The sequence below is a fragment of the Macaca mulatta genome, chromosome 2, assembly GCF_049350105.2.
Source record: "Macaca mulatta isolate MMU2019108-1 chromosome 2, T2T-MMU8v2.0, whole genome shotgun sequence".
Lineage (NCBI taxonomy): Eukaryota > Metazoa > Chordata > Mammalia > Primates > Cercopithecidae > Macaca > Macaca mulatta.
The window spans coordinates 96,085,203-96,106,000 of NC_133407.1; the positions used below are offsets into that span (position 1 = coordinate 96,085,203).

General features: G+C 45.2%; 1 protein-coding gene across 9 annotated transcripts in view; it reads right to left on the bottom strand.

The window, feature by feature from the left end:
- The window catches only part of ABCC5 (ATP binding cassette subfamily C member 5), a 95,281-nt gene that overhangs the window by 35,091 nt on the left and 39,392 nt on the right, over window positions 1–20,798 (bottom strand). For all 9 annotated transcript variants that reach the window (XR_013413379.1, XM_077990587.1, XM_077990586.1 and 6 more), the window contains 8 exon segments: window positions 20,034–20,141; window positions 14,374–14,730; window positions 10,748–10,819; window positions 8,480–8,604; window positions 8,288–8,360; window positions 6,518–6,721; window positions 4,672–4,815; window positions 2,888–2,990 (listed from right to left, as the gene is read on the bottom strand). Coding sequence is in view for 8 of the 9 variants with exons in the window: in XM_077990587.1 (XP_077846713.1) it covers window positions 2,888–2,990; window positions 4,672–4,815; window positions 6,518–6,721; window positions 8,288–8,360; window positions 8,480–8,604; window positions 10,748–10,819; window positions 14,374–14,730; window positions 20,034–20,141 (1,186 nt within the window). In the remaining variant the exon portion in view is untranslated.

A 20,798-nucleotide genomic window follows, 5' to 3' on the forward strand; every position in this document is an offset into this window, starting at 1 on the left:
ATTGTCTTCCCTTCATGGTCTGAACAGATTTTCAGGTTCCATTGGGTACCGTTGGCCTAGAGGAGAGTTTATTCAGTTAGTTACAGGGCACAGAATTTAATTTTTCATTTGCAAGAGAAACAGCTATACAGTAAGCTTTTCTCTGTTTTGTTTTTGAACTTTCATTTTAGATTTAGGGAGTACATCTGCAGAACTGTTACATGCAGATCCGTGTGTATATCACATCTGTTACATGCAGATCCATGTGTATATCACATCGGTTACATACAGATCTGTGTGTATATCAAATCAGTTACATGCTGATCCGTGTGTAAATCACATCTGTTACATGCAGACCCGCGTGTAAATCACATCGGTTTCATGCAGATCCGTGTGTGTATCACACTTGTTACATACAGATCCGTGTACATATCACGTTACATGCAGATCCGTGTGTATATCACATCAGTTACATGCAGATCCGTGTGTATATCACATCAGTTACATGCAGATCCGTGTGTATATCACATCAGTTACATGCAGATCTGTGTGTATATCACATCTGTTACATGCAGATCCGTGTGCATATCACGTTACATGCAGATCCATGTGCGTATCACGTTACATGCAGATCCGTGTGTATATCACATCTGTTGCATGCAGATCCGTGTGTATATCATGTTACATGCAGATCCGTGTGTATATCACATAAGTTTCATGCAGATCCATGTGTATATCACATTTGTTACATGCAGATCCGTGTGTATATCACATCTGTTACATGCAGATCCATGTGTATATCAAATCAGTTTCATGCAGATCCGTGTGTGTATCACATCTGTTACATGCAGATCCATGTGCATATCACATTACATGCAGATCCGTGTGCAAATCACATCAGTTTCATGCAGATCCGTGTGTAAATCACATCGGTTTCATGCAGATCCGTGTGTAAATCACATCGGTTTCATGCAGATCCGTGTGTAAATCACATCGGTTTCATGCAGATCCGTGTGTAAATCACATCGGTTTCATGCAGATCCATGTATCACATTTGTTACATGCAGATCTGTGTTTATATCACATCTGTTACATGCAGATCCGTGTGTATATCACACCAGTTACATGCAGATCCGTGTGTAAATCACATCGGTTTCATGCAGATCCGTGTATCACATTTGTTACATGCAGATCTGTGTGTATATCACATCTGTTACATGCAGATCCGTGTGTATATCACATCAGTTACATGCAGATCTGTGTGTATATCACATCGGTTACATGCAGATTCGTGTGTAAATCACATCGGTTACATGCAGATCCACGTGTATATCACATCAGTTTCATGCAGATCTGTGTGTATATCACATCTGTTACATGCAGATCTGTGTGTATGTTACATCTGTTACATGCAGATCTGTATGCATATTGCGTGACGCTGAGGTCTGGGTTACTAATGATCCTCTCACCCAGGTACTAAGCATAGTATCCGGCTTTTCCCTCTTTACCCAAATAATGTTTACAAATCTTGGAATAAGCCTCCCTCACACATGCCTCGAGCACTTTAAGAGTTGTGAGTAGCCAGGTTAGTGACTATGTAGAGAAGAACAAATGTTTGCTAATGATATTCTGATTTTTACTGCCTATGGTAAAAACTAACAAATGTCTCAGCCTTCTGTGCTGTTTGTTTTTTGGGGTGTGTCAATAAGGTATCATAAACCACATCTGAATTCAAAATCCCATACCTTTTAAAAAAAGAAATAAAAGAGGCAGTAAGTCAAAATGATCAACTCCCGATACCAAATATCTCCTGCAGTTTCCTTTTTTTTTTTTCGTCAGGATCTCACCTGGCCCCCACGCTGGAGTGCGGTGGCTCATCTTGGCCTCCCAAGTAGGTGGGACTACAGGTATGCACCACTACGCTTGGCTAATTTTTATATTTTTTGTAGAGAAGTGGGGCTCGCCATGTTGTCCAGGCTGGTCCTGAACTCCTGGGCCCAAGCAATCTTCCCACCTCAGCCTCCCAAAGTACTGGGACTACAGGTGTAAGCCACCTATGCCTGACCTCCTGCAGTTTTAAGGATAAGGAAGTGGCAACAGGCCCTGTCTCCAAAGCAATGGCAAACCCAAGAAAGTCCCTGGATTCAAAACAGTGAGGTGAGGAGGTGAAGTAACAGAGAGATTAAAACAAGACCACACATATCTACATCTCTACAGTAAACACACACACACACACACACACACACACACACATATATAGTGTGTGTGCATTTAAATTGACATGCAACTTAAAATTCAAAGGTGAAAATGCCCACATTATTGCAAATAGCTTCCCTTAACTCTCAAGATTTGTTACTGTTGATAACATAAAGGGCTTAAGAAGCAGGATCAAGGGCTCTGGACAGTAAACGCCAAGTAGGAAAAACCCCTCTCTGTCACTCTTACTCATAATCCTGGTGCTATATTGTCAGGACAAGGTGATGAGTCTACTGTCCTAACACGGGCACTTCTGAGGACACGGGTATTCTTAGAGCCAGAACACCTCTGCTCTGGTTGGGACTTTCCATGAGCAGAGGTGAATCACTGGATGGAATGGTGAACCTGTACCCACCATTCGATTTTTCCTTACTCAGGATGACTCAGTTCTAATTACCTAAACCTGACCCCATCCTGCACAGGAGGAGAAGGCATGGGTCTGAAGGTGACTCTTACTGCCCTGGTCTGTTTAAGCAAACAGAAGGTGCCTCGTGGTCTCCCAGTATTATATAAGAACTTTGTTTTCCAGAAATGTAAGACCAGGTATTTCTACTGTACACATACTGCTATCAAACATCATGGATTACTTACCACACAAGTAATTTCTGATAAACTTTGATGACAAATCTAAAAATTTCAAAAAAGCCATTACCTTCCTCTGGCTTTACTGCTTTCTCCTTCTTTACTGATCCTGTTTTAGGACCCTTGTCTTGTGACTTCTTCTGTGAACCACTGGTTTCCTTTTTTGAGTTGATCTAATAATATTTAAAAAAAAAAAAAAGTCTCCAGTCACGTTAGCCATCCAGATGAATGTCCACAGGATACACATTAGGAAATCATCAATCAAGCTGCTATTACTGAAGAAAGATACATCCAACTTTTTAAAAGGGTCACCTATACTCATTTCTTGTACTTCCTCATCTTCTTAAATTTTTAAGATTTAAAATTTAGTCCACTGACATTTGCTCTCCCCAGCCACTAAACTCCAAACACGGTAACTTTTATATTCTGTTCTTGTCCATTCCAAGTTGTTCAAAGTATTAGGGGCAGGGTCTTAGGGGTGGGGTCATTTCTATTCCTACTATCTCTGAGCCCCCACATCACTAAATAAAATCTATAGATCTGATCATTTCCCACCGCTACCACACGACAAACATAAGCTTTTCCGTCTGGTTCTGTAGGACCTCCATATTCTGGCCCTACCCTAATCCTGCAAGCTCCTCTCCCATCTCACTGGTGTCCACGGCCCCTACTCTCAAGCCACACTGGACTTCACACCATTCTTTACACCACATTGCAATATCCCGTTTCTCTACCTTTGTCCACACTTGTTCCTCCACTTGGAATGCCCCTCCCCTTCTCCCAATCACAGTCACAGTTGTCCCCATTCAGAGAGATTCAAGTCTTCCGTTCTTCATGAGGCAACACTCCCGGGAAAGCTCACCCTCCCATTTGCCGTTAGCACTCCATTAGTGCTATACATGTGATATGTTGTTCTAAGCCACATCTGTAAGTGCTTGTAAGAGCATAAACACATTGGTCTTCCCTAGAACACTGTGAGTCCCTCAAGGACAGAGATGATGTCTCTCACATGGTGACAACCTACACAGGCCCTACCCCTGAGAACTGCCTGTAACAGGGCACACAGGGACTCAATAAACAGCCTCAGGTTCTACCTGAGACAACAGAAACTACTTAGTGCTCCCCTTTCCAAGTTTCTCTTATTTTTTTTTTGTTTTTTTTTTTTCTTGAGATGGGATCGCTCTCTGAGCAGTCTCAGCTCACTGCAACCTCCGCCTCCTGGGTTCAAGTGATTCTCCTGCCTCACCCTCCCAAGTAGCTGGGATTACAGGTGCCCGCCATCACGCCCAGCTAATTTTTGTATTTTTTTTTTTTTGTCAAGACAGGGTTTCTCCATGTGCATTGCTCAAGCTGGTGTCAAATTTGTGGGCTCAAGCAATCTGTCCACCTCAGCCTCCAAAAATGCTGGGATTATAGGCAAGAGTCACAGCGCCCAATCTGAGTGCTTTTAAACGTACGCAATATTTAATTTCCCCACCTTGGCACTTTATTCACTTGTTTATTTAAAAAGAGCTTCATAATGCTTCAATCAGGGGGATGGAGCTTATGAAACTGTGACTGAACAGCAGCACACATCTTCTCTGCCCTCACTGAGCCCATATCCTTCTCCCTGCCATTGTCATATTAATAAGTTCTTAGTGACAGAAGACCTCAACTCACCAGCCCTACAATCCTGCTCTCCTAGAGCAGAATCAGTATGTGAACTAAGGCACAGCAATCTGTTCACCAGAAAACAGAGCCCCTGCCAATAAGACACAGACACTGGATTCAGCTGAGATCTCTCCATCACTCACTCCGGCTGTGTTTCCCTTGCAGCGAGAGAACGGGACACACGTAAACACCATCAGATCTTACCTCAACTGGCGGTGTATCTCCCAGCAACAGGTTATTAAAAATGGTAGCATAGTCACCATTTAAATTCATCAGTTCCTCATGGGTGCCTCTTTCCGTAATACAACCCTCTTTCATGAAGATCACTTCGTCACAATCAACCAGGTACTGAAGGCAAAGGCAGAGACAATACAATACGCTATTTGTGCAAATACATTCAAACATCCATACCTTAGTTCAGTAGTTCTCTACAGGAGGCGAGTTAACCTCCCAGAAGACATTTGGCAGTATCTCAAGACGTTTTTTTTTGAGACAGAGTCTTGCTCTGTACCTCAGGCTGGAGCGCAGTGGCGCAATCTCCATTCACTGCAACCTCTGCCTCCTAGGTTCAAGCGATTCTCCTGCCTCGGCACGCACCACCATGCCTGCCTAAGTTTTTGTATTTTTAGTAGAGACGGCGTTTTGCCATGCAGGTAATCCACCCATCTCGGCCTCCCAAAGTGCTGGGATTACAGGTCTGAGCCACCGTGCCCAGCTGGAGACATTTTTGGTTGTCACAACTCGGGGGAGAGGTACACAGATGCTCCTCAATTTACGATGGGCTTACATCCTGATAAACCCAACGTAAATTGAAAATATCAGAGCTTAGCCTAGCCTACCTTAAACATGCTCAGAACTCTTACATTAGCTTACAGTTGGGCAAAATCATCTAACACAAAGCCTATTTTATAATAAAGTGTTCAATATCTCATGTAATTTTTTTTAATACTACACTGAAAGTGAAAAACAGAATGGTTATATGGGAACCATCATAAAGTCAAAAAACTGTAAGTTGAACTATAAGCCAGCGACCGTCTGTACTGGTATCTAGCGGCTAGAGGCCAGGGGTGCACAAAGCAGCCCCGCACAACAATGGACTATCTGGTCCAAAATGTCAGTGGTGCCAACACTGAGAACCCCACTTTAGTGTATTGTGCCTCGTGACATAGTATAAGGAGCAGTTTCTCCAGTTTTTCTTTTTCTTTTTTTTTTTTGAGATGGAGTCTCACTCTTGTTGCCCAGGCTGGAGTACAATGGTACAATCTCAGCTCACTATAACCTCCACCTCCTGGGTTCAAGGGATTCTCCTGCCTCGGCTTCCTGAGTAGCTGGGATTGCAGGCATGTGCCACCACGCCGGGATAATTTTTGTATTTTTAGTAGAGATGGGGTTTCACCAGTTGGTCTTGAACTCCTGACCTCAGGTGATCCGCCAGCCTTGGCCTTCCAAAGTGCAGGAATTACAGGCGTGAGCCACCACGCCTGGCCGAGTTCCTCCAGTTTTTCACATGAATCTGCTGATGGAGCCACATGAGCCCTGCATTAAATTTACACCCTTTCACTGCACTCACAAATACACAAAATTATGACTTTCTTTGGCAGAATGGAGGGTTTGTCCCCCAAACGTGACAACATATGTGAACCAGATGGCAACATCTTTGAGCTGCTCTCCAAAGTGGCTACTTATCATGGAATGACAGAGGGAGAAAAGCTTGTTTTCCCAAAACAGTTCCCACTTGCATAGAGATGTTAACACAATGCTTTCCAAACTATCTTATACCCAAACTCCATTTTTGGCCCGCTCCTCTCAGCCCTTTTGCTTGCTGATCTATATGCAGAAGCTGATATGCTCCAAGGATCTCTGATTTAGATGGCCATCTGTTACACTGGTACAGTGAGCTTTATTGGTACAGGGGGCTAATTTGCCAAGAAAATGAAACCTTGATTCCAGGAATTTCTAGTTATAACACAAGGATACCTGGAGCAAACCTACCTCCCTGTTTCTGATTTCCCAAAGTCAGGTAGGCAGCCGAGGGAAGAAAGCACCATACCTGTAACTGGTGGGTAACAAACAGAACTGTCTTGGACTTGAGATGTTTCCGGATAGCACTATTGAAGATGTGGTTGCCCACATGGGCATCTAAGGCACTGAGGGGGTCGTCCAGGATGTAGATGCTCCTGTCACTATACAAGGCCCGGGCAAGGCTGATCCTCTGGCGCTGCCCACCGCTCAGGTTGGCTCCTCGCTCTCCAATCTACAAGAGCCCAGAAGTGTGGTGAAGCCTCCAGCGCAAGTCAGTCCAGAACAGCGCGTAGGGGTCACCCAGTCACTTCTCTTCTTTCCCACCCAGACCAGCTCCTTCTCTCAATTCCCCGCAGATGAACTGCCACGCTGATCCTTCCAGGAAGGGGGGAGTTGGCCCAGATGCCTGTTCCTCTACCACTGCCATCTGGGTACCAATCAATCTTACATCTGGTCTTGCCACTCCACCCGGATGCCCCCCCTCCAATCCATTCTCCACATGGCAGGAAGAGCTTTCCAGAACACAAAGCTGACCATCTCCCACCCCTGCTTAAAATTCTTCAAGAGCCCCAAAGGATAAACCCCGACTATCCAAACATGGCATACAAACCAGACCCTTTGCCACCCAGTTCCCCAGCAATTCTCAGCCTCCAGTGCACAATCCCCCTTCCACATCCTGGGACCTAAGCCATTTGAAATTATGTGTATATTATGAACACGACAATGTCATGTGCTTGCCTCTACTTTGTCTGCTCAGTTCTGGCATCATCTCCTCTGAAATCTCCCCTAACCTCCTTCCCGCTAGTACCCCAAAGAGATGGGGCTCTTTTCCAACAGATTATTTTGTGCCTGTTTGTTTGGGTATCTCATCCTCTTAACTATACACTTCTTTACATGCAGATTATTGTCTTATTCCTTTAAATTCTTAGTGCCAAACAGTGTCTGCACATGTCACTGGCTCATAATAAGCACCTAATAAATGTTACTAAATGATCAAATGAATGAATCAGTTGTCAAATATTCAATTAATTCAGAGGTTTTCAAACTGGACGTTGCATCAGAATTACCTGCAGGGTTTGTTAAAACAGACCTTTGCGCTCCACCCCTAGAGTTTCTGACTCAGTAGGTCTGGAGAACAGCCTAAGAATTTGTGTTTCTAACAAGTTCCCAGGTGATGCTGATGCTGATGCTGCTGATCTGGGGACATGGATTTAAGGATCTCTAAAGTAATTAAACCATTCACCAAATCTGGTTTGAAGGATTTAACTGAAGTCAGCTAAATAAAGGTGCCAATCCCAGAGACCTTCAGGGCAATTCATGGGAGACAAGTTTTAACACTGAAGAGCACAAATTAGTTCCAAAGACACGCCTCTGGAAACTGCTGCAGGACAGAGACCCAAAGAAATGTGGATTTGTTCTAAGGGCTCTTTCTAATAGAAAAGGGCTCTCTACAAACTATCTGAGTTAAGGAGATTGACAAAATCAAGTTTAAGGAAGAAGCTCAACATGCACATGCTTACTTGTAGTTTTAAAAATATCTGGATAGAGTAAAAAACAACTCTGTGTCAACAATGGGATTTTGTTTAAAATCCCCAAGACATAGAAAATGCTTACAACCTTAAAACAAGCAGTGTTAACATCCCTGCCCTAACAGATGCTTTCCTAACACAAAGGCCTAATGACAGCCTAACCCCCTGTGAGGCTCTTCTCCCAAGTACTTCAGATGCACTCCCAGGAGCAGCTCTGGCCCAGCTCCGCCACTCTGCTAAATGCCTGGTCAGGGGCAGAAGGCCTGTACCTCCGTCAGGTCGCTGCTAGGAAGAATGGCCAGGTCAGGCCTCAGGCAGCAGCTGTTCAGCACAGAATTGTACCTGGAGGACACAAAGAGACAGCGTCAGGGACACGGTGGGAGCAGAGCCTGCTGACTAGGGCTGCCTTGCATCTCACATGGCCAAGATGGAAAGCATGACAGAAGCCAAACATTCCTTGCCTTTCTTCATCATATTCCTTCCCAAACAGGATGTTGTCTCTCAGAGTAGCGTTGAGGATCCAGGCCTGCTGGGCCACATAAGCGAAGGTTCCACTGATGGCAATGCTGCCCTCTAGAAGTGTCATCTAGGGAGAGAGACATCATCCAATGACATCACAACTCAAAACCATCACCCCATGCCAACAGAACTCCCACCTTCCACAGTGGAATCTAGCTCTGGTAATTTCCCTGGATGCTTTTTGGACCCAAATCCAGATCCCACCTTTATTCCAAAGAGAGCTACAGAAGCAAAAAAAATCAAAGTTCTCCTTGTTTATGTGTGACGGGAGCCCAGCATAACCCGTAACTTGAAGGAGCAAACACTTCCCTCTGCAGCCATTTGCTGTGTGCAAACTGTTTAAATTAGGAAAAGCACAAGCAAGAGGTTCTTGCAGAATTCTCCTGGAGAGGATGCTGTAGGGGTTTCCAGCTAATCCCTGCCTCAACATGGGGGTAGGCCAACTCATCCACGGCAATTATCTAGGATGCTGGCTAGACCAGTTGCTTCTATGAAATGAGGACCAAGAGGAAAAAAAAGTCCAGGTTAGACATCACCTAGTATTTATAATATTTGCACAGTGTCCATTTACCAATGATGGACCCTCTCTGCCCACAAGCAGTGATGAGCCATGTGCTTTGAATTTTGTGTTCAGTTGCAATGGTTGATATGAATTGATTTATCCATTTTACCCTCTTCCATGATTTCTTTCGTTTGAGACTGATAGTAGACATTTGTCTTGGTTTAGGGATGCTACAGCTTTGAAGCAAAGTTTCACTAACCAGCCTGTGCAGTACTTGTTCATATAAGCTGGTCTTCTCAAACACCCTCACACAGCGTGTACACACACAGGTGTACCTACGTACACCACAAACTGGTAGCACTCTGATGTGCACTTCAAAGGGTTCAGAAGCCCTCAGAGGGTCTACTGTGGAAAGCTGGCACTTCCGACTGCTGCACAAACACCCCACACTGCAGCACTATCAATGGAGGTAAACTACAGTTAAAGTAGGGCTGACCAGCACAACCCGTTTCCCTGCCAGAGACAGGGCTGCCAGGATTTGTCCAGAAGCAAAGCCTGACTTGGTTTTCAACCTAACCACTGCCTAATCAACCCTGGAAAACGGAGCACATTGGTAGATGGCAGAGCAGCACTTACGAATTGACCTTTTCTTTCCTGCTCCCCCTCCCACCATCTCTGTCTTTCCTCACTGGCCCTCCAAATCTGGTTGGTCATCAGAAATCACCTAGGAAGTTTGGTGCTTTTTACAAGACCAAAGGCTGGGCCTCACCACTGGAGAGTGTCATAAAGCAGAAGGTGCGGCCCTGCCCGCCATGATCTGAACTCAGACGGCCCCAGGCCCCACCACCCTCAAGGAGGACCACAACTCACCAACTGTGACAGCTGATGCCAAACAAGACAAGAAAGCACGAGACTACAAAAGCATATCCATCAGGATGTAGAGATAATCGTAAGTTTACGCTCATCTCAACCATCTAAGTCAAGTTAATTTAATTCTAGTTTAAAAGCATGTGGGCGCTTTGTTTTTTTGTTTGTTTGTTTTTTCTGGTCTGGATTATTTGGTTCTAAAACACAGCAATGATAGTGGGTCTCAGCGGTATGACTCCAGCCCCATCCTGTCCCTCACTCTCAGTACTGGCCACCGTGTGCTGGGCCCTGCGTGCTGTTCACTCCCTGCCTGGAGATGTGCTTGTGTGTCCTCAAGGCCTTGCTCCCCACTGGACCATGAACTCCCCAAGGGCATGACTCTTTCAGGGATTAGGCAGAAAACAGAGGGGCTTTGCTTCTAGATCAAACCCTGACAGTCCTGTCTGACAGGCTGGGAGTGCTGTCAGCCCTGCTTCTTTATAGGTTATCTCTGTTGGCAGCACTGCAGTGTAGGGTGTCTGTTCATCTCTTATCTCTGCCATTTTCAACACACAGGCGTACCTGTGGCATTCAACAGATACACGCTGAATGAAAGACGGCATGAAACCAAACGGCTCCAGCTGAGGCAACAGTCAGTCATCCATCAGGCGCCCACCAAGCCTCCTTCCAGGCAGAAGGCTGTGAAGGGGTGGAACTGGGGGGAATTGGGGGAGTACAATGCAGGCTGAGGGTTCATTTGTTTCCACCTTTCCTGACTCTCTTCAGGAAATTTGTTCATTTTTTCCTGAGACTCTTGCGAATCAGACAAAGAAGCAGAAAAGGACAATAACAAAAATCTTACCTGGCCTAAAATGGCTGAAATGAGAGAGGTTTTTCCACTTCCTACACTGCCGCAGATTCCAACCAGTTTCCCCTGGACAAGGTACACAGAGAGGAGGGTCATTGAGATACTACTAACCACTCATCTCGAAGGACTTGAGGAAAAAACACATTAACTGTAGTCTACGCATATAAAACTGTCACCCTGATAACTCAGCAGGCCACTTACCTGTTTTCTCACTCATTAGCTGCCTATCTCATGGGTTTCTGCGGAGACACCTGAGATAACAGGAATGGAAGCCCTTTGGGGAAAGTAAACACGCCACCCACTCCAGTATCCCACCATCATTCTCACATTCCGGTAGCCCACCATCATTCTCGCATTCCGGGCCAGGCTGGTCTCAAACTCCTGGCCTCAAATGATCCGCCCGCCTTGGCCTCCCAAAGTGCTGGGATTACAGGCATGAGCCACCGCACCTGGCCACCCATATTCTTTATTTACTTGTTTTTGTTGTTTTCCAGAAGAGAGGGCAGGACTCTTAAAAAATCATTTTATTATGATTTTTCTCTAAGGTGTATACATCGTGTATTTTCAATAAAAACCATGGACACTGTTGCTTCCATTTTTCTGCAAAACATTTCCAAAAATCTGAGGACTATTTATATCATCAATCCCACACAAAAGTAGAAAACCAAGTCTATGACTAAATGAGTATCCTTAGGCAAGACACCGAGTTCTCAAAGTCGCGTTGAAAGTTTTCAAGGGACAGACAGATGACTTCAAAAGGGTCACTTGTTTACAGCCCTGTGCTGGTTCAAGCATCCCCAGGAAGGAAGGGAGAGTGGTGGTATGGACGGAGCATGGATTCTGGAGGCAGATGGGTCTTTATCTGAATCCCAATTTCACCAGCACTTGCTAACTGTGTGATCTAGGCCCCGTGACTTAACCTAATACTGTGTCTGTCTCCTTCTTTGGACTCTGAGCACCTTGAGGAAAGGCAGTATCCTTGTAAAACTAAGTACAGTGTCTGATAGTTGAACAAATAGTTTTTGACGTGGTCCAGGAGTACTGAATGGTTTACTGCCTGGTGGCAACAAGGAGGTCAACTTACAGGATCAACCTCTGCTCAGGCCAGTTAGGTTTACGTGAGAAAAATGCTATTCTGATGACTAAATGAAGACTAAATGAGACACCAAAAATGAGAAAAATGCCTGGTGCACAGAAGACACTTGGCAAACATCACCTCCCCTTCCCTTCCCTAAAAAGAAGGCCCAGGGAGAATTAAGGGATTTCTCTTCAAATGGCTAAAGGTCTCCCATGTGTCTGTGGGCTCTGAAGGGCAGAATGAGGGTCAACGTACAAAGTAAAAGAATACATTTTAGCTGCACGTGTGGAATCATTTTCTAATAGAGCTGATTAGCAATGTATTAGAGCTGCCTCAATAATCAAGCTAATAGTTACTAAATAAAAAGCCTGTTAGGCGTTAATTGAAGTAAGGCCAGGTGCAGTGGCTCACGCCTGTAATCCCTGCACTTTGAAAGGTTGAGGCAGGTGGACTACCTGAGGTCAGGAGTTCGAGACAAGCCTGGCCAACATGGTGAAACCCTGTCTCTACTAAAAATACAAAAATTAACCAGGCACAGTGGCACATGCCTACAATCCCAGCTACTCGGGAGGCTGAGGCAGGAGAATCACTTAAACCCGGGAGGCAGAGGTTGCAGTGAGGCGAGATCATGCTACTGCACTCTAGCCTGGGCGACAGAGGCAGACTCCATCTCAAAAAAAAAAAAAAGAGTTAACTGACGTAAAAAAACTGACTTGCATGCCCTTCAATGACACTAATAGTTTCAAGTGGTGTCGCTAAAGACTGTCTTCCCTTCTTGCTCATAGTTTTCAAAAGCTGGAAGCTTTTTGTTCTCTTCTCAGTCTAGTTCTGGATCGGCTTACCATGCCTCTGGTCAGTTGCTGATTTTGATAAACACTGCATTCAAACCTCCTCCTCCCTACTTCCAGTTACATGGACAAACATTTCTTACCACCTCCCACCAGCAACCTTGATCTAAGACATCCTCATCTTTCTCCTGGTTACTGTGGTAACAGAGCCTTGACTGTTCTCCTTGCTTCCTTGTCTCCCCCTGCAGCAACCAGAATGATCCTCTTCATACATAAGTCTGATCATGTCATTCTGCTGTGAATCCTCCAAAGGCTCCTCTTCCCACTTGGAGTAAAGTCGAAGTCTCACCAGAGGCTCTGGCAGGCACCACCTCTGCCCTTGGCATCCACTACTCTCTCCCACGCTCATTCCACTCCAATAACAGGCACACTCACCACTTGCGGTCTCTGTGTTTCTGTTCCTTTGGCCTGGAATGTTCTTACCCACCCATCCCATACCCAGGTAGCTCTCTCCCTCATCTCCTTTGATCTTTGCCCAAATACTACTTTTTAAATGACGCCTTCCCTCAGGCAGCTATTCAAGTCGTAACCACACCTGCTCCCTGCCCCAGCACACTCTCTCCCTGCCCACCATTTTTTTTTTTTTTTTTTTTTTTTTTTGAGACTCACTCTGAGTCTCACTGAGTCTCTCACTCTGTCACGATCTCAGCTCACTGTAACCTACACCTCCTGGGCTCAAGCAATTCTCCTGCCTCAGCCTCCCAGGTAGCTGGGACTATAGGCGTACAGCCGGCTAATTTTTCTATTTTTTGTAGAGACAGGGTTTCAACATGTTGGCCAGGCTGGTCTTGAACTCCTGGGCTGAAGCGATCTGCCCACCTTGACCTCCCAAAGTGCTGGGATTACAGGCATGAGCCACCATGCCCAGCCTCTGTCCCCTTCTGTCATAGCCCTTATCACCATCTGATATGTAATATATTTTATTTGCTCACGACCTGTCTGTGCCTGCTAGAATGTAAACTCCACGAAGGACGGGATTTTTGTCTGTTTGGGTTTTTGTAGCTCTATGCCCAGCCCTACCACAGCATCTGGCATGGAATTTGATACTCATAAAATGGCTGTTGAATGAATGAATACACACATATCTGGGGCCCTCTAATGACACAGACCTGTGAACATGGTGCTGGTTCCGAAATACATAGTCTATATTTTAAAATCCTTGAACCTGGCATCTCTGTTCCACCATTCCCTATAGGAGGCCCTCTGAGACTAATCTTATGCTACCTGGGCTGTGACATCATCTACTGTAACAATCCTTAACTTATATTAAGAATAAATAATTACAACACGATTGTTGTCACAGTAGCCCTGAGACTACCTATGACGCGCCAGGTATGATGCACAGCCTCCTGCACAAGGACCCTCACAGAGTGGTAACAATCAGAAATAGTTGTCACAGCTCACATACAACTAAAACTGAATCCTCTTTAGGGGAAAATCCTGGAAAATCCTCTTGAATGTTTCATTTCCTTGCTTATAAAACTATCACCTCATAAGATCAGTTGTTATTCAATTCTGCTGCAAAATGCTTAATTGGTTTTTTTTAGAGTTAGAGCTGGTCTAATTTGCTCTTTAGTTCAAAATCACTCCTAGCCACAAAGCACTTTGTAAAAAGGAACAGCAGCCGCCTATTGGTGGCAGATCAGCACGGGGTGGCGGGGTGCGGGTGGGGAGGCAGGGGGCGGGCCGCTTACCTCTTGGATCTCCAGGTCGATGCTGTGCAGCGTCCTCTGTAAGCGCAGGTGGCCCAGGTGGATGTGCTTGCCTTCTTCCTCCTCAGGACTGGGCCGCTCGTCACTGTCCAGGAGGAGGTGGCCTTTCTGCTCTGCCAGCACCGCCTGATGCTCAGTGCGCTGCAGCTGCCTCACCTTCTCTTTCTTGCCCCTGGAAGCCCTCTTGTCTTTTTTCATTTTGGGGGTCAGCTTGGGCGAGTTCTGGATACTGGAGTGGGAGGAGTCCCATGCCAAGGTGGCATTTTTCATCTCTATCTTGATGTGAGGACTGGCTGGTTTGTTCTTTATCATGTGAACCTCTTCCATTAGAAACAAACTCTGATAGGAGTTGTGAGAGAGGTGCAAAGATGAGACACTGGATCAAGACCAGGGAGACAAGCCTAGGGCGCACACTCACGTAGCAAAACACATCAGGCTATACAGTGGAAGGAAGCTGAAGGGCAAAAGGTAGCTCATTAGTGCAGCCAGTCTCAGGCCCATCAAGGGGTCACGGGAGTGTGGGGCAACCTCAAGAGGTCCAGGGGCCTTGTCAATGACCCAGTATTCTACATGACAAATTACATGCTAAACTGCCTCTCCCCCTCAGCCAGCCTAACGCGGACCTAATGACATTTAACTGACTGGCATGTAGCCCCTTGTTCTAAGGAGTAGTAAAAAGCAGGTAGGAAAAGCAAAGGGCATGCTGATCTCCAGTACAGATGCTCACTATGTGTTTTCCTTCCAGACCCCTCCTGCAGAATCCCAAAGCCTGCCCACTTCCCACACTCACAGCGCTGCACGTATCTAGGAGTACAGACTGTCACAGGCTTACATTGCTACCGTCAGAAAACAGTATCTAAAAGTTTCATCTACCACAGAGAACATCTTCTTGCCAAGAAACTCTCATGTCTTCAAAGCCTTGCCTTGGAACTTGAGAGTTTAACAACCAAATGAACGGGCTTGCATGGAAGTGAAGGGTATCTCCCTGAGAAACATCCCTTGGGAAGAGAACAAGACACTTTCCTCCCACTCATTCCCAGAGACCCCTGAGTTACATTAAAAGAAACAATTTTTTTTTTTTTTTTTTTTGAGACGGAGTCTTGCTCTGTTGCCCAGACAGGAGTGCAGTGGCACAATCTCGACTCACTGCAACCTCCACCTCCCAGGTTCAAGAGATTCTCATGCCTCAGCCTCCCAAGTAGCTGAAATTACAGGCATGCGCCACCATGACGGCTAATTTTTGTATTTTTTTGTAGAGATGGGGTTTCGCCATGTTGGCCAGGCTGGTCTTGAGCTCCTGGACTCAAGTGATCTGCCTGCCTCAGCCTCCCGAAGTGCTGGGATTACAGGTGTGAGCCACTGCACCCGGCTGAAGAATGAATTCTTGAAGAGGGAAATGTTTCTGAAATTAAGATGTAAAACACTGATCATAATATATCGCAGCCCAGGATGTTCCCATAAGACTTCGAATTCACTTCTAACAATTGTCTTAAGCCAGTGATCTTCTCTACAGATTGCTATACCAGTTGGATTCACAGTATGATTTAAAACATTTATCTTAATTTTAAAAATTTTTAAACATTACAAAATCTTTAGAGAAAAGATAGCTTTTAGGGTCAGGACTCTGCTTAATTACTGAGAACCCCGCAGCTATCTTAAATTTTGCAGGTGCTATAAAATATCATACATAATCCCTCTCCCCAAGAACAAACCCTTTCTCTCTTGGATTCTAAACTTCTAAGCTCTCCCTTAAGCCCCCATCTCCCATTCATCCCTGACCCTGTCTTCCCCGCAGTGTCATGATTCTAAACTTCTGAGATAATCTTCACTCTTGAATAACCTTAGGTGTAGCCCCTGCTTGCTGAAACGGCTGCTGGTTTCATTTGTTCAAAGCCTGCCTGAGAGACTGAGCTAAGAGTAACATGCCAAACATTTTGATCACCTTCACAGAGTAAAACCACATGACAACAGAATTTCCATCATTTCTCTCCCCTAAAGAGTTATTCAAAGGACAAAGGTCTTTTAGGCCTCAATGAACTATTAAGTAACATGCCAGTACCTACTGGTTTTTCACAGCTCCAGCCCCATGTTTCCTTCCTACTCCCCGCAACCTTACCCTCCCCCTCCTACCAGGAGAGTTTTGGCTTCAGGTCACTCTGTCCTGATGTGCTAAGAGGCAGACAAGGGCCTCCCCATACTTGAACTTGTATCTACTTGAATTTGCACCTGTCAGAACAACAGAATCTTAGATATAACGTAAACCTATAACCATATAAACCTATAAACCATAAGCCTCAACTTTATCATAGGACACTGACCATGAAAACACTATTTATTCACTAGAAGAATCAAATCAGAATGAATCTGTTGAGAGCAGAAGAGGGGACTACTCACAGGGTTGCCAGATAAATATAAGATGCCCAATTAAATTAATTAATTATTTTTTTGAGACAGGGTCTCACTCTGTCACCCAGGCTGGAGTGCAGGGGTGCAATCTCGGCTCACTGCAACCTCTGCCTCCCAGATTCATGCCATTCTCCTGTCTCAGCCCTCCCGAGTAGCTGGGATTACAGGTACCCACCACCACGCCCAGCTAATTTTTGTATTTTTAGTAGAGATGGGGTTTCACCAAGTTGGCCAGGCTGGTCTCGAACTCCTGGCCTCAAGTGATCCACCCACTCAGCCTCCCAAAGTGCTAGGATTACAGGCATGAGCCACCATGCCCGGCCCCAGTCAAATTTAGATTCCAGAAAAACAATAATAATTTTTCAGTATAAGTATATTCCATGCAGTATTTCACTGGGCGTCCTGTGTCTGTATTTGCTAGAACAAGCCACCCTATTCCACTGGTGACAATCAGTGCAGCTTCGCACTGCCTTTCTACAGGTCATCAAATCTATAAATTACAGGTTACATAAATAAATTTTATATCTCTTTTCCTATTCTTTATGCGTACTACCCAACAGGAAGCAACAAGTTCTCCTGCAAGATGCACTTGCAGGGTAGGTGAAATAGAGAAAACACTATACTTGCCAATCTATCAGATCTCCAACTCCAATTTTAAAAAGAAAGAAAGAAAATGATGTAAAACAAGACACAGGGTGAAAAGCAGGGCTCTGTAACATCATTAATGAGTTTCAAGGTCTGTAAAATGAATCAAAGAAGCAAGTCCCATCCTTGTTATTCTATATTCCATCTTCTAAAAATGATGGGAGGGCAGATGCTTTTGGGGAGATACAATCCCAGGAACAGTTTTGTTGTTTTCAAAAGGCTGCCTTAGATGGGCCCCCAATTGTGGCAGACTTCCTTTAATGTACTCAGAAACATAATAAACAGTTGCCTTACACCTAAAAAACAGCCCTCCAACCCTCATAAAGTCAACGTAATTCTAATTAATAAACATCTGAAGATAAGAAGAAGAAAGAACCGGCTTAGAGTTGGGGAGGAATTAAGTAATAAATACTTGTTATCTTCTTTTTTTTTTTTTTTTTCCTGAGACAGAGTCTCTCTGTGTTGCCCAGGCTGGAGTGCAGTGGCGTCATCTCGGCTCATGGCAACCCCCACCTCCCAGGTTCAAGTGATTCTCCTGCCTCAGCCTACTGAGCAGCTGGGACTACAGGCGCACGCCACCACGCCTGGCTAATTTTTCGGATTTTTAGTAGAGATGGGGTTTTACCGTGTTGGCCACGCTGGTCTTGAACTCCTGACCTCAAGTGATCCACCCACCTCAGCCTCCCAAAGTGCTGGGATTATAGGTGTTAGCCATCAAGCCTGGCCATAAATACTTGCTATCTTGTGCCAAGCATCTAATTAAAAAAAGAATAAGAAGGAAAAAAAGAGACTGAGACCGCCAAGAGGAATAAAATAGCAGGGGTCTAAAGTCTCATGGGGCATCAAATAGAGCTGTGGGTGGTGCTGCTTCTATTATTAACTCTGAAGCTTCCTGGAGAGAGGAGGGACCTATGATGTGAAAGCCACCTGCTAATCCAAGTCCTCATTACTAAGCAGGAGATGAGAGTCCTCGAAAAACAAGGGGAGGACCAACCTACACTATAGGCCCTTACTTTATTCAAAGTGCTACCAAATCCATTCACTAACAAGAATATAGAAATGAACAGCAGGGAGAACTTATGGTCAAACATTTGCCTTTCATCCACGACTGGTTATTGCGGATTCAGCAAAATAAAGCTCAGAGTCCCATTAGGCCATTTTTTTTCATAGACTCTGGCTCTTGGTTTTCTAAGTGGCCACGCTGGGGTCGGGGAGGGGCACATTCGAAGACTAGCTTTCTTCCCCTCCCTCTCCCCCTCCCCCTCGCTCTCCCTCTCCTTCCTTCCTTCTCTCTCTCCCCTCCCTCCCTTCCTTCCTTTTTCTTTCTTCTTTTTTTTTTTTTTTTAAAAAAAAGGTAAGAGTTTCACTCTGTTGTCCAGGCTGGAGTGCAGTGCCATGATCATAGCTCACTGCAGCCTCAACCTCCTGGGCTCAAGCAATCTTCCCACCTCAGCCTCCCGAGTAGCTAGGACTATGGGTGCATGCCACTGCGCCTGGCTATTTTTTTATTTTTTTGTAGAGACGGGGTCTTGCTGTGTTGCCCAGGCTGGTCTTGAACTCCTGGGCTCAAGTGATCCACCTGCCTCAGCCTCCCAAAGAGCTAGGATTACAGGCGCGAGCCACCATGCCTGGCCAGGACTGGCTTTCTTGACCAAATAAAAGTCACCTGGTCAACTGTAAACAAGTAGAATATAAACAAATCCCAGGAACTGAGTTTCCACATTTCTTAAGAAGAAAATCCAATTTGTTTTCTCCTGAACCTCCAAGATGATTATATCCATTCCTCAAACGTGTGAGCTTCAAGCCTTCACATCACCAAAATTGCTTTCGTATTCCTCTCACCAGCCAATAAACACAAGCAGAGACATAGGAGCTAATCTATGCAGTGACAATGTCAAAGAATTCCAGCCCACATGGCGTCCCCTTTTTTTTGTTTAGTATTAACCACTGTCAAATATCTATTTCTCTCCACCCTCCCAAATATACTCCTTTTCATATCATGTATGTGTATTATCCTGAAGGAACAAGGAACACAGCCAAGGTATGATCAACTAACCACCTGCAAAAAAAGAAGCTGATACTTACTTAACTGCACTTCTCAACATGATCTAGTTTTACAACTATTTCCATGTCACTGCTTTCCCTGCATCGTGAGTAGCAACCACAGGGCAGGAAAAAGAAAAAGGATTCAGCGTGTCAACCAATCAAAGTGACAGTAACAAAGATCAAGGGGAAGATGCCCCACAGTGCTGGTCTTCTAGGTTTAAGCCACTTCAAGGCCCAGTGAGTTGCGACACATCCATGTCAGGACTAGGTGGAAGGGGCTAGCTCTAAAGGGGAACTCTGCAATCCTGGGAGCTCAGCTCATGGACATCCACAAAAGGTAAAAATTCACATTAATTTAAAAAGGTGGTAAGTCTCGTCCCTCAATTCAGTCTCCTCCACTGCCCCATTTTTCTTACCGACTTGCCAAAAGGCCAAAGCCAAGCTTAAATCCAGTGAGGCCAGCCTGTGCGGCCCCTTGAACAGAGCCAGCAGTTAGTTGTGTGGGGAGGGCTCCTGACACTGGGGCAGGGAAAGGAGCCACTTACCTTAAATCTGTCAACAGCCACCGAGGCTTCTGAGAGGGACTTTACTGAAAATGGTGTTACTTTCAAAGCAAAAGTCATGGAATTGAAGACTGTCACCACCGTGAAAGCCTGAAAATAGGAGAAGAGAAGAAACTGTGCCTAATTATGCTATGCAACTAAAGTAACCTGACACCATCAATTTCCTCTCAGGTGCTAGGAAGGCTGCAGCTTGGCTGTCAGATGTTATTACAAGTCAATTACCCTTTTTTTTTTTTTTTTTTTGAGACGGAGTCTCGCTTTGTCGCCCAGGCTGGAGTGCAGTGACACAATCTCGGCTCACTGCAACTTCCACCTCCCAGGTTCAAGCAATTCTCCTGCCTCAGCCTCCCGAGTAGCTGGGACTACAGGCGCTCACCACCACGCCTGGCTAATTTTTTGCATTTTTAGTAGAGATGGGGTTTCACCATGTTTGCCAGGCTGGTCTCAAACTCCTGACCTCAAGTGACCCGCCTGCCTTGGCCTCCCAAAGTGCTGGGATTACAGGTGTGAGCCACCATGCCCGGCCACATTTTTTTTTAAGTAGAGTTTTTGAGACCTTCAATTGAAATTGCCAGTAAATATGAAGCACAGGATGATCTGTAATTTCAGAATTAAACTCAAATTTAGGTTGACTAAAAACAACTCATACACTATTTGTGCATAAGGGCCGGCTCCCCACTCTTCTGCTTCTCAGCTTAATCCCATGAATGAAAAAATATCTACTAATTCTTGGGGAAACCTCCAGGT